General features: G+C 35.0%; 1 protein-coding gene across 15 annotated transcripts in view; it reads right to left on the bottom strand.

The window, feature by feature from the left end:
- Window positions 1-2652: 2652 nt before the first annotated feature.
- The window catches only part of esyt2b (extended synaptotagmin-like protein 2b), an 860030-nt gene continuing 847197 nt past the window's right edge, over window positions 2653-15485 (bottom strand). For 11 of the 15 annotated variants that reach the window (XM_073908851.1, XM_073908852.1, XM_021477936.3 and 8 more), the window contains 5 exons: window positions 7222-7320; window positions 6496-6627; window positions 4095-4200; window positions 3965-4014; window positions 3582-3885 (listed from right to left, as the gene is read on the bottom strand). In XM_073908851.1, coding sequence (XP_073764952.1) covers window positions 3840-3885; window positions 3965-4014; window positions 4095-4200; window positions 6496-6627; window positions 7222-7320 — 433 coding nt within the window. In that variant the 3' untranslated portion in view covers window positions 3582-3839. Of the gene's footprint in view, window positions 3886-3964; window positions 4015-4094; window positions 4201-6495; window positions 6628-7221; window positions 7321-15485 lie in introns of all 15 variants that reach the window. The other 4 variants (XR_012383451.1, XR_012383452.1, XR_012383453.1 and 1 more) reach the window with 1 other exon arrangement.

Raw genomic sequence — 15485 nt, 5'->3', positions numbered from 1 at the left:
TAATTTTAAATTTAAAAGTTACAATTCAAGACAAATCTGAGCATATTGGTAAAAATACTCAATCTTTTTACGCCAAATTAGAGGAAAAAAATCAGCCTGTGTTCTTAATGAAAAAGATTTTTTAAAGTTTTTCCATGACATATATCGTGCACAGTATCAACCCATTCTTCAACTGTAGGTGACTCTAATTTTAACATTTTTTTTGTATTTACTTTCTTACTAGCTGCAAGAGGAATAAATAACAGTTTTTTTTTTGTCTTTATTAATCCATCTATCTAAATTTATGTTATCTAAATATAAAGATTCATAAATGAAAGCAATCTCTACTTCAAATGTATTTTAATCTCTTTCCAGTTTGGGGTTATTTTCTGACAATCCCAGAAACATGATAGTGATTAGCTACTTTTTCCCCACACATTCTCCAGCAGCTGCCCCTTCCTCTGTGTATTTTTTGTGTTGATGTGATGAAAATCCTTAGAACATTTTTCCAACAGAATTCTCTCCACATGGCTGAGCTGGCACATTTCCATTGAGTTTTACATTCTCCCAATCCTCATCTGAGATATTTAGATTTCCTTCCACTTCCCATTTATCTCTAACATTAAGTGTATTGTCTGGTACAGTTTAACGAAATCCCATATACAGTTAACACAATTCTAACATTTTTGGCTCACCAACTTCTTTCCCTATAAAAACTTTGGTTGCTTTTGCAATAATAAAATAATTTTTTGGTCACCCAGCACAGTTGTTTCCGTGATCTTCCAGGTCTTTTGGTGTTTCTTTTTAAGAATGTTCCAAACAGTTGTTTTGGTCACACCTAATGTCTTTGCTATTTCTCTGAAGTTTTTTTTTTTCTGCCTAATGATGGCTTGCTTGGCTGACAGCTCTTTGGATCTCATCTTAAGAGTTGACAGAAACAGTTTCCAAATGCAAATAACACACTTAAAATAAACTCTGGATCTGCTCACTGTAATTGGGATAATGAGGGAATAACACACATCTTGCCATAAAACAGCTTAGAAGCCAATAGTCTAATTACTTTTGGACCCTTAACAAGTGGGAGGCACATATGTAAACTGTTGTTATTCCTACAGCGTTCACCTGATTTGGATGTGAAACCCTCAAATTAACGCGGACAGTCTACAGTTAAAGCATAAATTGTGTTATATTCCAAATCTATTGTGTTGGTGTACAGAGAAAAATGTTAAAATTGTGTCGATATTCAAATATTTATAGACCTAACTGTATAATTTAGAAATGATCCTATTACATGATTAGGCCTTGTCCACCCATAAAAACACTTAAAAAACACTCTCTGCAACTTTCAATATTTCTGATTTAATATTACAATAAATCTTATGTCTAGCTTATAGGTATGTATAGAAGTCACTTTGATAAAACCCTTATTTTTTTCCTGTAGAAATTCAAAAGTTTGGATTAAAAAAAAAGTGGAATATTGAGAAATTCCTAACTTAGTCTATATTCAAAATCTGTCATATTTGGTTAGGGATGTTCATACATTTTCAACATAAAAACTCAAGTTACTGTATGTATTACGTTTTGGGTATCCATTTTAACCATTCCATAATTAGGGGGAAAAAAGAAATGAATCCTATAAAATCAGCAAACTGTATGAATATACCTCTGTAAAACTTTAAAAATACAGATATGAATAAACTGTAAAGTTTAACATATTTAAGTGTTGCTGAACTGTTTTTGTAAAGTTTTGTTTGTTTGTTGGGTCGCGGGTGCAGCAGTCTTAGGAGAGAACCCCAGACTTCCCTCTCCCCAGACACTTCCTTCAGCTCCTCCGGGGAGATCCTGAGGCGTTCCCAGGCCAGCCAGGAGACTTAGTCCCTCCAGCGTGTCCTGGATCTTCCCTGAGGCCTCCTCCCGGTGGGACATTCCTGGAACACCTCCCCAGGTAGGTATCCAGGAGGCATCCGAAACAGATGCCCCAGCCACCTCAGCTGACTTCTCTCGATGTGGAGGAGCAGCGGCTCTACTCTGAGCTCCTCCCTGACGTCAGAGCTCCTCACCCTATCCATAAGAGTGCGCCCTGCCACCCAGCGAAGGAAGCTCATTTCGGCCGCTTGTATCTGAGATCTTGTCCTTTCGGTCATGACCCAAAGCTCATGACCATAGGTGAGGGTAGGAACGTAGATTGACCGGTAAATCGAGAGCTTTGCCTTTCGGCTCAGCTCCTTTTTTACCACAACGGACCAGTACATCGACCGCATTACTGCAGCCACTGCACCAATCCACCGTCAATCTCACGTTCCATCCTTCCCTCACTCGTGAACAAAACTGACTGACTATTTTTAATGACATTTTTTAATGTCATTAAAAAATAAAATACAAACTGATAAAGTGCCACAAAAGAAACATTTAAAAGTATTTTTTTAACATTTTCTTTAATTCAGACCAACAATTACATGACATTACAGTCTCACCTTGAATCATTTAAGTAATCAAAAGCAAAAGGTAAAAAAAAAAAAGTCTGAGATATGAATCAAGTTATATAAATTGGGATGGAAAAGCCATTAGATTTTGCTTATCAGATTTTTGAGCTATTGAATAATATCTTTTTTATCAGGATTAGACTTGTTTAATAATCAAATAATTCCTAACTAAAAAGGGAGGGCCACAACAGTGAGAATAATCTTTTATTCAGTTGCTTTAATACCTTCCATACAACCTTGTTAACAAAAACACATAAAATAAAAATGAAAACCATATTAAGGTAATAAAACGCATTCAGGCTCTTAATTTTAAAAAGGAGGCAAATCCCAGAGTGACAAAACATTTGCAGCTTAAAAATTAAGAACATCTCCAAGATAATCGCCTGAAAGCCGAAATTCCTCATGCGCTGATATGATATGTTTGGAAAAAAATACTCAAAGGTCCAGAAAAATTGGTGAGTGAACAAAGTCACAAGTGCAGTGTGATTCAAGTTAAATGTCATGTTTCTGAATAATCATGCTTGATGCATAGAGAAGAAGAAGGCTGGAAATCACACCAACAGCCGTTTCACAGTCTTAAAACAATCCATGAGCAAAACACTTTGTAATCAAGCTATTTTCTACTTACAAATATCACATACTATACCCACCATTTTGCTGTACCTGAAAAAACTCTTGCAAACAAAACGGGTATAAAATATTTCTGTACAGGAACAAGAAACAATGAAATACTTTTAAAATAAAGTATTATCAATGGATCATTTATGAAGAGCTGAACATCATTTCTGACAAGATTGTACATTACCATTTGTGGTAGTAAGAAAGCACAGCATCAAACCAAAACAAAGAAAAACAGTTCATACATACAGTACATATTTACATATGTAGCATCTTTCTTTCGAAAAAAAAATGACTGTGTGTTTTGTGTAACAAACTGAAACATCTATGACAAAAAGGTAATATATATTAACTTAAAATATGTATGCTACTGTTTGCATTCATAAATCTGATGATCTAGAGGTTTTCTTTTTTCTCAAAGTACATCTTCTGGCCATTTTTATTCAGCGAAAAGTCAAATAATGTGCAATAACGAATAAAACAAAAAACAAGCAGACAAAACAGGAAAGACTGTGAGCTTTAATCCTTTAAGAAATCGTGGGAAAGCAGAACATTGATGTTGACGACTGCAATTTGAGCTTTGGTGAGAGTGAGAGAGACTTTTTGTAGGCCAGTGTAAATCCCAATAGAAGTAGCCTGGTTTAGTTAGTCCAGCGCCGTTACTCTCCTGCTACTATCGCTTCTGCGTGATCCTGTGCGGGCCGCAACATGTCCCAGTTACCTGCTGTACCATTCATTTCTGCTTTCTTGCACGCGCCACTACGTCTGCATTAGTTTCTTTGCGCCATCCTCTGTCAGATGATACCTGAGACGCAAAGGAAGACTTGATTATTAAGGCGAACTGACAGGAGTGACTGTACTGTACTAACAAATGAGAAACACACCAATGAGTCCATCCTTTAGAAATGTCTTCACTTCCCAAGTCCACAAGTGTCTGTGATAAAAAAAAAACATCTGTGAGCCAAGAGAAATCCAACAATAAACAGAATAAGGATAAAACATTTTTGTTTTAACCTTGCCCAGCAGTAGCTTGTTTTTAGACAGCAGTCCTCCTCCGTTCTTGACAGCGATGTCTAGAGTCCGCCTGTGCAGCTCCACCATTGACACACTGAACTCAAAGCTGAAGAAAGCAAGACAACGGGAAAGTGTTACAGACTGTTGTTTGTTTAATATTCTACTCTACATCAATCTGTATACTTTAATTTCAATACTTTAATTTGCAGAGGTAATCCAGCATCATGAGAAAATTTCAGCAAGGGAGCTACACAAAGAAATATTTCTCCGAAACATCAGCAGTTGCATCACACTATAAAGCCTTGGTTGGTTTGGTTTGGAGGGTGAAATGTTTTTTAACTGTTTAATAAGACTTTAATATACAAGCAAACGTTTTGCAAAGAAACACGGCAAAAAAGATTTACTTACAGATTTGGTCTCATTTTCTAGTCCAAATATCATAAATAAATACATTCTTAAATAAAGGAACATTTTGTCTGGACAAGCAACAGATACTGTCTTGTTTTTCTGAAATAATAAGTCAAAATTAAGTGAGTTTTTTTTCTTAAGACTTGGGGTAAGCAAGATAATCTGATTTCAAAGCGACAACAAGATTATTTTGCTTACCCCACTGGCAGATGATTTAGCTTGTCTTAGGGAAATACAACTCAGTTAATTTTGACTAATTACAGTTGAAGTAAGAATTATTAGCCCCCTTGTTTACTTTTCCCGCTAATTTCTGTTTAACAGAGAGAAGATTTGTTCAACACATTTCTAAACATAATAGTTTTAATAACTTATTTCTAATAACTGCTTTATTTCATCTTTGCCATGATGACAGTAAATTATATTTTACTAGATATTTTTCAAGACGCTTCTATTAAAAACTGCTTTTATTCTAGCCGAAGTACAACAAATAGAAAAAATATTATCAGGCATACTGTGAAAATTTCCTTACTCTGTTAAACGTCATTTGGGAAATATATATATATATAAAATAATTAAAAGGGGGGCTAATAATTCAGACTTCAACTGTATTTCTGGAAACAAGACAATATTTTTTTGCTTGTCTAGAAAATGTCTCTTGATTTAAGACTTTATATCTTTGGACTAGAAACAAGACAAAAACAGAAAAAGCTGGGAAAAAAAATTCTAGAAATACATTACGTTTAATGTGAACAAGAGAGCAGAATTATGCATTACAGTAGTTTTTGAGATAAATTGTGATTGCGAATAACATTAAGTAATTAATAGTATTCTTTAAAAGTGTTATTTTAAATTACTTTATTATTTTTAAAATAATAAAAAAATGTAAGTCTCAGTGAAATCTAAATTTTGTTATTTTAATATTTATATACATATATATATATATACACACACACACACACATAAATATATATATATATATATATATATATATATATATATATATATATATATATATATATATATATATATATATATATATATATATATATTAAGCCTTTTAATGTCATTTTAAGCTGTATAGAAGTGTCTTGAAAAATTTCTAGTAAAATATTATTTACTGTCATCATGAAAAAGATAAAATATATCAGTTATTAGAAATACGTTTTTAAAACTATTATGCTTAGAAATGTGCTGAAACAATCTTCCCAGAACAGAACAGAAATTGGGGAAAAAAATAAACAAGGGCGCTAATAATTCAGGGGGGCTAAAAATTCTGACTTCAACTGTGTATATATATATATATATATATATATATATATATATATATATATATATATATATATATATATATATATATATTTTTTTTTTTTTTTTTTTTTTTTTTCATTATAATATGTTAGTCTTACTGTAATCTATAAGCTAGCATTCTCTAGAACAGTGGTTCTCAAAGTGGGGGTCAGGACCCCCTGGGGGGTCGCGGGACAATGACGCGGGGTCGCTTGGTGATATCCAAAACTCAAATAAATTTTATTAAACTATTAGAATTACCATATTTTATTTATAACCGACAGAATATAGTTAATAGTTGCATTAAAGAAAAAACAACATAAAAATAACAATCAGCCATCAGCCTTTAATTTTAAAAGCAAAATGTAATTAAATCCATAAATTACTTTAAAAAATATGGCTAATAGACTGTTGCATTTTTGTGTTGTCAATAAGCTCATGTTTATATTTGCCTATAGTTGTGTCTGCAACGTTTACATATTTACAGTACAACCACCTTGAAAAATGGGGGTCGCAAGCCACTAATATGATTATTTTTGGGGTCACGGGCTGAAAAGTTTGGGAACCCCTGCTCTAGAACAGCTATACAATTTACTTCTGCCAAAATGAATCAACATTTTTTTTTAAATATCAAGTTATACAACAGTTTCTCATCAATTATAATATTTTTTTATTATTGTAAAGAATTTTTTGGTGGGTTTCTTACGACTGATCATAGATGGGGTTGAGCGTTTTCTTGAGTGTGCTGGTTTTTCTGCGGCCACTGCGGCTCTTGTCTGGTAACAGGTAGAGGCGGATGTATGGGTCTGAGCCATCTTTGTTCAATGCTATGAGGTTTCTGCAATTATGACACATGGGGAAACATATTCAAACAAGAAGTATTTTCACAGAAACCTGTTTTGTCACATTCAAACGCACAAATTCAGATCCGTTATTTGCTCACACTCGTGTGAATACTGAAATGACTTATCTCTGATCATCTACAAAAAAACAAACAAAAAAAGTTTGTTTAGACATAATTTAAGTGTGTGTACTGTGTATATGTACTGTGTACATGTATGTATGTATTTATGTATGTATAAATAATGGATCAATTGGCATTTCTGTGTGGAGTTTGCGTGTACTCCCTGTGTTCACATTGGTTTTCTTCGGGTGCTCCAGTTTCCCCCACAGTCCAAAAACATGCAGTATATCTGAATTGGATAAACTAAATTGGCCACAGTGTATAAGTCAGGGCATGTGATTAATCAAGAATAATCTTTGCCCAGCAAAAACAGATACACACACAACAACACCTCTCACTAGTACACTGAACATCTTAAGTGGTAAAGTAACATTTAGGCCAAAAATAATGTACACAATAACTGGAAGTGGTACTATAAAATGGACAGGAGAACTATATTTTTGGATGAAGGTTAATGTGTCTTCTCACCTGCAGGCATGAACCACTACGATAAGTTTATTCCTCTGCGAGCTGTGTCGGACAGTGAGCTGGACTTCTCCAAGCGGATACAGGTTCAGCCCAGAGCCACTGGAACACAGAAACAACAGATTACATATTGTCAAAATAATCGACATGAAGTCAATACTGAGTGGATACATCTATTAATTTAAAGGGTCAGTTTACACAAAAAGCATAATTGTACTCCTCTTCAAAGAGTTCTAAGATAGGACTACACAATATATCATTTTAGTATTGATATTGCAATGTGCACATCTGTAATAGTCACAATGCAATGTGTAATGTTGAGTCTAGATTATAAATGACCTAAAGCACACATGAGGTTTGAGGAGTGTTTAATAATAACAGATCAAACAGTTTGTAACTTTAATCTGCTGTGTACAGGGCCTAAATCGACCTGCAATTAGAGGGATACACAGTTAGCATTAGCTCTACTGTAAAAGATCTGGTTGTTATATTAGACAGCGATTTAACTTTTGAAAATCATATGACCCATGTCACAAAAACTGCCTTCTTTCATCTGAGAAATATCCCTAGATTGCAGCTCTGCACAAGTTGTTTGGCCAGAGTATAAATGGTCGTAACCAACTTGAGCCTGGTTTCTCTCTAGGTTTTTATCCTTCACTTTCACCATTTGGTGAACTTTTTTCCTTGCCGCTGTCGCCACTGGCTTGCATGGTTCGGGAGTACTAGAGCTGCGAATCGATGGATTTGCTCTTCAGTGTTTGGATTCTCAGCAGTGAATATTAAACCACACTGAACTGAACTAAACTAAACCTCTGAAAACTGAACTGACACGATTTCAATTCACTATAATCTTTTATGTGAAGCTGCTTTGACACAATCTAAATTGTAAAAGCGCTATAGAAATAAAGATGAATTGAATAAAGATACATCTTTATGAATTATTTATTAAAAGAAGATTGTACAGAGTAATTTTAGATTTGACAATTCAATTCAATTTTCACTGATTCATTAATTTTCCTTCAGCTTAGTTCCTTATTTATCAGTGATTGCCACAGCAGAATGAACCAACAACTATATTTTATGCAGCAGGTGCCCTTCCAGAGGGCCGTCTAGACCTAGTACTAGGAAACAACCACACACTGTCACATGCAATCATACACTACGGACAATTTTGTTCATCTAATTCACTTATACTGCATGTGTTTGAACTGTGTTTGAACTGTGGGGGAAACCGGTGCACCGGGAGAAAACCCACATGAACATGGGGAGAACATGCAAACTCCTCACAGAAATACCAACTGGCCCAGCTGGGACTCGAACCAGCGACCTTCTTGCTGTGAGGTGATAGTGCTAACCACTGAGCCAGCATGCTGCATTGACGATTCAATTTCTGTACCTAGTTGCTATTTGGCTCCCCAGACTATTAGGCATGAATTGTCTCACTTTAATCTTTGCTCTATTGTATTTATCGATACTTGTAATTTATTTTACAGAATAATCTCAATCCATTTACATTATTGCATTCTTTCCAAAAGGAGCTATTCAAGCCATCTGGTGAAATAGTATTCATACCACAATATATAATATTATATACATCACGGAAAAACAAAATACCACAATGTCAGATTCATCAAATATCATGGTGTCTAGAGTTTCCTTTATCTTGTCATTGAATACTGAAAAATACTAGTATCTTATTACCACTGATTACTATAGAAGGAAATACCATAATATTCCAAATATCTTCTTATTGTGCTCAACAAAACAATAAAACATATATCGGTTGAAGAGAGGATTTCACTTTTGGGGGCATTTTACCTTAGGCATGTTCCTGCTGCTGTGGATGATTTCCTTAATGCATTCCATCTTCAATGAATTAATTATTTTCAACCTCTACCTGGATAGATTGTGGTATTTTAAACTCACACTGACAATCCAACCATTCTTCCTATTGTTTTTTTTAAAGTGTAATTTGAATACAATGTGCTAGCATCAAATAAAAAACAAGGAAACTAATGGCATTTAATTGATCTGTCTTCTTTGTGAATTTCCCAATGAACAGATTAATCTCTTTACTTCTGCATACCAACTACAGTTTAATTGTGGTATTTGTGACAATGGCAACCTCAGGTATGTCATTCAGTGTCTAATTTAAATGCCAGACTTTGACAAACCTGACAAACTTTGAGGATTTTGAAAAGTAAACAACAACAGCAATAAATAAATAAATAAATAAATAAATAAACAAACAAATAAATAAATAAATAAAAACATCTTATGTTTTACAAATAATTGAGAATATGCATTGATTAATCAAGTTGCTGTGGTAAAATTGAGTGTTTTATGGAGGATTTTATCTGTAAGCTCTGAAGTTTTCACATGAACAAAGTTTATATTTAAATACAGAATTGCACCTCGTGACTATTTTAAAATGTGATAGTAAAGCTGATATAAAGTAGCTGATATAAGATAGTAAATGCAGTCATTTAATTCTTTATTAAATAGAAAATTGTAAGAGCCTCATTTATTTGAAATGGAAATCTTTTAGAAAATTAAAAATGCCTTACTGTGACTCTTGATCAGTGTAATGCACCCTTGCTAAAAAGCATTCATTTCTTTTAAGAAAACATTTTTAAAAGCAGTGCATTTTAATACCATCGTAATATTCAGCAACATAATCCAGTTAGTATTACTGGAGTACAATTAAGTCCAGCCATAGTTTGGCAATGTGTGAATTGAAAAAGTCCTCTAGTTTTATGTCAGCTTTCACCAGTTTTACCATTGTGGTCTTTTTTGGGCTATTTCATACAGTTTGAGCTAGCTAAGCTATGATGGGGCTTTTAATAGGGAATCAGTGACAAATACAAATGGTTTGTGTCACGCTTCCCACTCCTACACGGTTTAAATTGGTCAGGGTGGCTCAGTAGAGAGCAGTTTGCTCAGTGTTATCCAGTCAGTCCTGCTGCGCTGCACATTGGGCTGTGCAGATAAATGATTCACACGGAACTGCATACCGCTGTTGTCTCTCACTTTTATAGTGTTTTGGCTTTTGGTGTTTCTCGTGCAAAGCACAAAATGGCAGAGCATTACCAGTGTGGCTTCTAACAATATCTAACAAAATTTAATTGCATTGGGAGAAAAAACAACAAAACCAAACAGGATTTTTAAAGATACCATAAGCCTCTTACATTAAAGGGCCATCCAAATTAGTGTTTTTCAACCACGTTCCTGCAGGACCACCAGCTCTGCACGTTTTCCATATCTTCTTAAACAAACACATCTGATTTAGATCATCAGCTTATTAGCAGAGACTGAAAGAGCTGTAATGGGTGTGACAGACAAAGGAGACATCCAAAACATGCAGTGTTGGAGGTCCTCCAGGAACGTGGTTGAGAAACACTGCTCTAAATATCAACAACTTCAGCTAAAAATGAAACATAATATATTTTAAGTTAATATAAAACAGTATCTATTTTGCCTGTTTCAACGTCATTTTTGAACAGAAAATTTATAAACTGGAAAACAAGTTTCAAAGTGGAAGCATTTCAAAACAAAGACATCATGAGCATGCATGGCACATGTTTAGGGAGATGTAGATAAAAGGCAAGTGCAAACAAACATACAGTACACAACAATGGTGGAGTGTTGCTGTTGTTTAAGTGTCTCCTATAGAGCTTCATCAACAAAGTGTAGATTTATTAACTAAAAGCAGAGACACACCTTACACACAAGACAAATTACATAGACACAATCCCAAAGCCACTAATGGCACATTGTCACTTCCCTGTACAGACTGTGTACAGGTTTCCACCATTTAATAAACAGCAGATTCAAGGACTTTTAAGGACTTTTTGAAGCAACGTTAATTTCAAATCAAGCATCTTTGTAATTCACACCACCATCATACTGTATATATAACCCAGAAGATACAGTATGTAGCATCAAGTTCTTTCTCTGCTTAACATTTCACTTACACAATATTTACATAAAATGTCAGAGTAATGGTGAGGTTTTGAATGTGTCATTTTTAAATGTTTTAAACACTCGTGTTCAAAGACCTTTAATAAGTTGTTGAATTCAAAAATGGTAATATTCAAATGCAGTTTCTGAAACATTGATAAAATGTGCATTATTTTGTCACAGTTCTTGAACAAGATTTAAATGTAAGATTTTTTTAAATGTAATGCTTTATCTTTTTTTTGTTTTAGAAATTGTTCAAACTCCCAAATAAAGTTTATTTTAAACCAAATTCAAGCACTTTCAAGGACCTATGCTTGTTTTTAAGTTTCAGGCCTTGAATACACATGTCTGAAATTCAAGTACTTTCAAGAAGCTTGGGAACCCTGTGTGATGGCACCACATACCGGCTTGCCATTTAATACAGCGTTTCGCCATTTTTGTAATGCAATGTGTATTTATATAGCGCATTTATCATCTATGGCCATACACTTAAAATGCTTCACAATCATGAGGGGGGTCTCTCCACACCAACATCAGTGTGCAGCATTCACTTGTGATGCGACAGCAGTCACGCGACAACAGCGCCAGTGCGCTTACCACACGCCAGCTACAGAGTGTAGTGAAGAGACAAGTGATAGAGCCAATTCAGTGGATGGGGATGATTGAGAGGCCATGATGGTTAAGGGCCAATAGAGGAATTTTGACCAGGCCACCGGGGTAAAACCCCTACTCTTGATGAAGTGCCATGGAATTTTTATTGACCACAGAGAGGTAGGACCTCGGTTTAATGTCTCATCCAAAAGACAGCACCCTCTGACAGCATAGCTTCCCCTTCACATTTACTGGGGCATCACTAGCACCACTTCCAACAGCAACCTAGTTTTCCCATGTGATGTCCCATCCAGGTACTGACCAGGCTCAGCCCGGCTTAGCTTCAGTGAGTAACCGGTCTTGGGCTGCAGGGTGATTTGGCTGTGGCATTTTTGGGAATGCAAAATTTCTTTTTCAGAATGCAAGGAGAAAGCTTTTCTACTTTTGGCAACATCATGTTGTTTAATGTAGCCTAACATTACAAATGACTGTGACTGTCCAAACTCCAGAATCAGCTCTCAATGTTGACTCTTGCTGTGCCAAAAATCCCTCATTTGTTCACTGATTTTCTAATCCCTAAATAGTGCGCAGTAAATGAGGGCACTTTATCAACCAGAAGCAACTTGAATGATGCAAAGAATTCATAAAATGATCTATTGCACTGTGTGTCAGTGCTGGAACTGATGCAGAAAAAATATTTTACAACAAGTGTAGCTTCATTTGTTTTTAATTATGCATTCCTTCATGCCTGCAGTACAACTGATGTTATACTAATGGAATAAAATTAAACAATAAACAATATAAAATAAATCATAATTTTTTTATTGAGAATAAACAAATCAATAAGTGTTCATTATTGTATGTATATTAATAAAATTTTAGACTTGCAGTGATAATAAATTTTTCTAATGGCCTGGCCATTTGCCACAAAAAAAAAAATATATATATATAATAATAAAATTTTTAGCGACATATTTTAATGTTTCAAAACAAGAAAACTCTAGTTGTATACACTTTAATAACACAATATAATAACACAATTAACATTGTTTATTGTTAAAAGTTTATTTTTTATAGAGACAATGGCATAAATTAAAAAACTATATACATATACATTGACTTTTGGACCAAATTGATTGAATATGTATCAGGTTAAGTGAATTGTTGCTCAGTTATTGTCATGAGAAATTGTGCAATTGTTTTAGTCTTCTTTCCCTGATTATGGAATTTAATTGAGAGAAGTTACTATAAAAATGTTGAACAGCAATTGTTGATTGTATCTCTTTGCAATGAAAACTAAGACCTGTTTAAAATGATAATACCTACAAGACAATATTTTAGTAAATTTAAGACTTATTAAGATCTAAAATTTTGTTTTTGAAATTGAAGACATTTTAAGACTTTAAGACCATGCAGGGACGCTGACACACTGGTATGTGCTGCAGCGTACAGTATGCAGACGTCTGAACTCCAGGCAGTCAGCGGATGCTTTGAGCCCACCTGCCCAGATTAGAGCAGTGAAGGTCAGACAGTTCATTAAGAGTCTACCGCTGGATCTCATCTCCCTATAGTTGTTAAACGTGATATTTAATTCATTGTGTCTCCATCTAACGACTCTTTGGTCTTTTGAATCTATTATTGTTCCCAGGTAACGTGATTTGCCTGAGCGCAAAGATAAGTTAATATATTAATTTATTTAACCATGTACAGATTCTTCACATTTGACTGATTGCTTCCCTTTATTTCCTATATTATATATTGTACAGTATACATTTATAATGGCCATTATAAATTATTAAAACTAATATTCAGCAAAAGAGATAGGGTATGCTTTATATGGCAGTTATGTTATAGGCTCAGGTGTGCAGGCACACAACATCATAAGACGTTAGCCCCTTTCACACAGTGATACCGGTAAATATCCGGAAAATTTCCGGAATGACTTTACCGGTAAAATCAAAAAAGCACTGTTCACACAGGCGAGGACATTACAGAATTTTTCCGGAAAAGAGCATTCACACATCCATCGCAAAATGCCGGTAAATTCTGACATCATTAACCAGAAATGACATGTAAACGGCTGCACTTGTGTTTGTAAACATTTGACTACATTACAAACTCTTTGGATGGATCAGCATTGAGTACAACTCCAATGAAAACATATAGAGGAACACTTTCGCATGTCGAGATGTTCATGATATGTGTGTGTGCTGGCGCTATGGGCGCTCACGGGCACACGCAAAGCTTGAAGGTAAACACACAACGGATTATCATAAACATTTCATCGATAATTATTTACACAGTTAGCATTAAAAGGAACATAGAAACGTTATCTGACTAACATCTAGCAGCTAAAGGTGTCTGGAAAAATATTCAAAGGCTTTTATTCTCATAAACCGAGCGCACGTGAATGCGTCGGACTGCTCTGATTGGCTAAAGCAGGTGTCTCACGTCAGCACGTTCTAGACGTGGACGCGCTCTTTCCGGCAATCTTCCTTCTACATTCACATAGATATATACACTACATGTCGCCTGGTCTATTGTTATCTATTGGACGGAATGCATCAATAGCGCCGCCATCTTGCTACAGGGTAGTGCTCCTTTGAAATGAATGCGGGACCAAGGTAAAGTGGAGGACTGTGGCCATGCAAAGCCAGAGATATACACATAAACACATATATCTGTGATCGGGAGTTTTCCTGGATGTTAGTATGTAATTTTAATTTTCTAATTACAAAAATTATAAATTTACATAACTTTTCTACATTGATGGATCAGTGACCGCACGGGCATTCCTGACAAAAAGCTTGTGTTTGTGTGTACAGAAATGTACTATTCACCCTCCCTGTTAAATTTGATCTAATCCGTGTCCTGAAACACACCTCCTGTTCTGCTTTCACTTCTCATACTGATGGAGAGAGCGATTTGTTTGTGAATGAATCCCCCGAATGACTCTTTCACTAACGTTAGGCGACAATAATACAAGTTTCTGGCAGCGCAGCATCTCGTTGTCATATTTCTTTTGCATTGTTTGCTGATTTTATTCAACAAAACTAGCATAAGCCGAGTGTTTAGTGCGAGTTGGAGCTGCTTTGCCGTATGGTGAATGCAGTAAGTGACTGTTATCATCAATAACGTTACCTGATTAGCACAAAAGTTCAGAACATACAAAAACAGAAAAAAAACTTAATATTACCTATGAAATGTTCTGCCTTTGTGCTTTGTTTTCTTTGTTTGCTCGTTACTACACCCGTAGACAGCACTAAAATCCCGCCTCTTCACGTAATAACACTGTTTTGACTAGTGCGGTTGAATGACATTTGTCCTGGGAGCACTGTACCAATGTGGTGGCGCTATTGAAGCATACTCAGGGTCCCTATGCAATATCTAGTGTACATATCTATGCTGCATTCACACAGCGCAGCCAATTTTTATTTCCAAACCAAATCTAATATCCCCACGATGTTGGGATACGTTGGGGTACAATGTCAATATGGCATCATGTTGACATCCTGTGCCTGCAGGAAATATGCATACAGTGATGATGACACTCATATAAATATGTAGCTACACGATGCCTTTACATATTTGATGTCTGTTAAGTTATTAATAACAAAATGTAAATAGGCAGTTATATCTTTTCATTTTATTGTTAAGAAAATTAAATAACTTAGCCAGGGTGATGTGAATAACGTTATAAAGTACACTGTTGCCTT

The sequence above is a fragment of the Danio rerio genome, chromosome 7 (assembly GCF_049306965.1).
Source record: "Danio rerio strain Tuebingen ecotype United States chromosome 7, GRCz12tu, whole genome shotgun sequence".
Lineage (NCBI taxonomy): Eukaryota > Metazoa > Chordata > Actinopteri > Cypriniformes > Danionidae > Danio > Danio rerio.
This window is presented reverse-complemented; position numbering and strand designations above follow the sequence as displayed.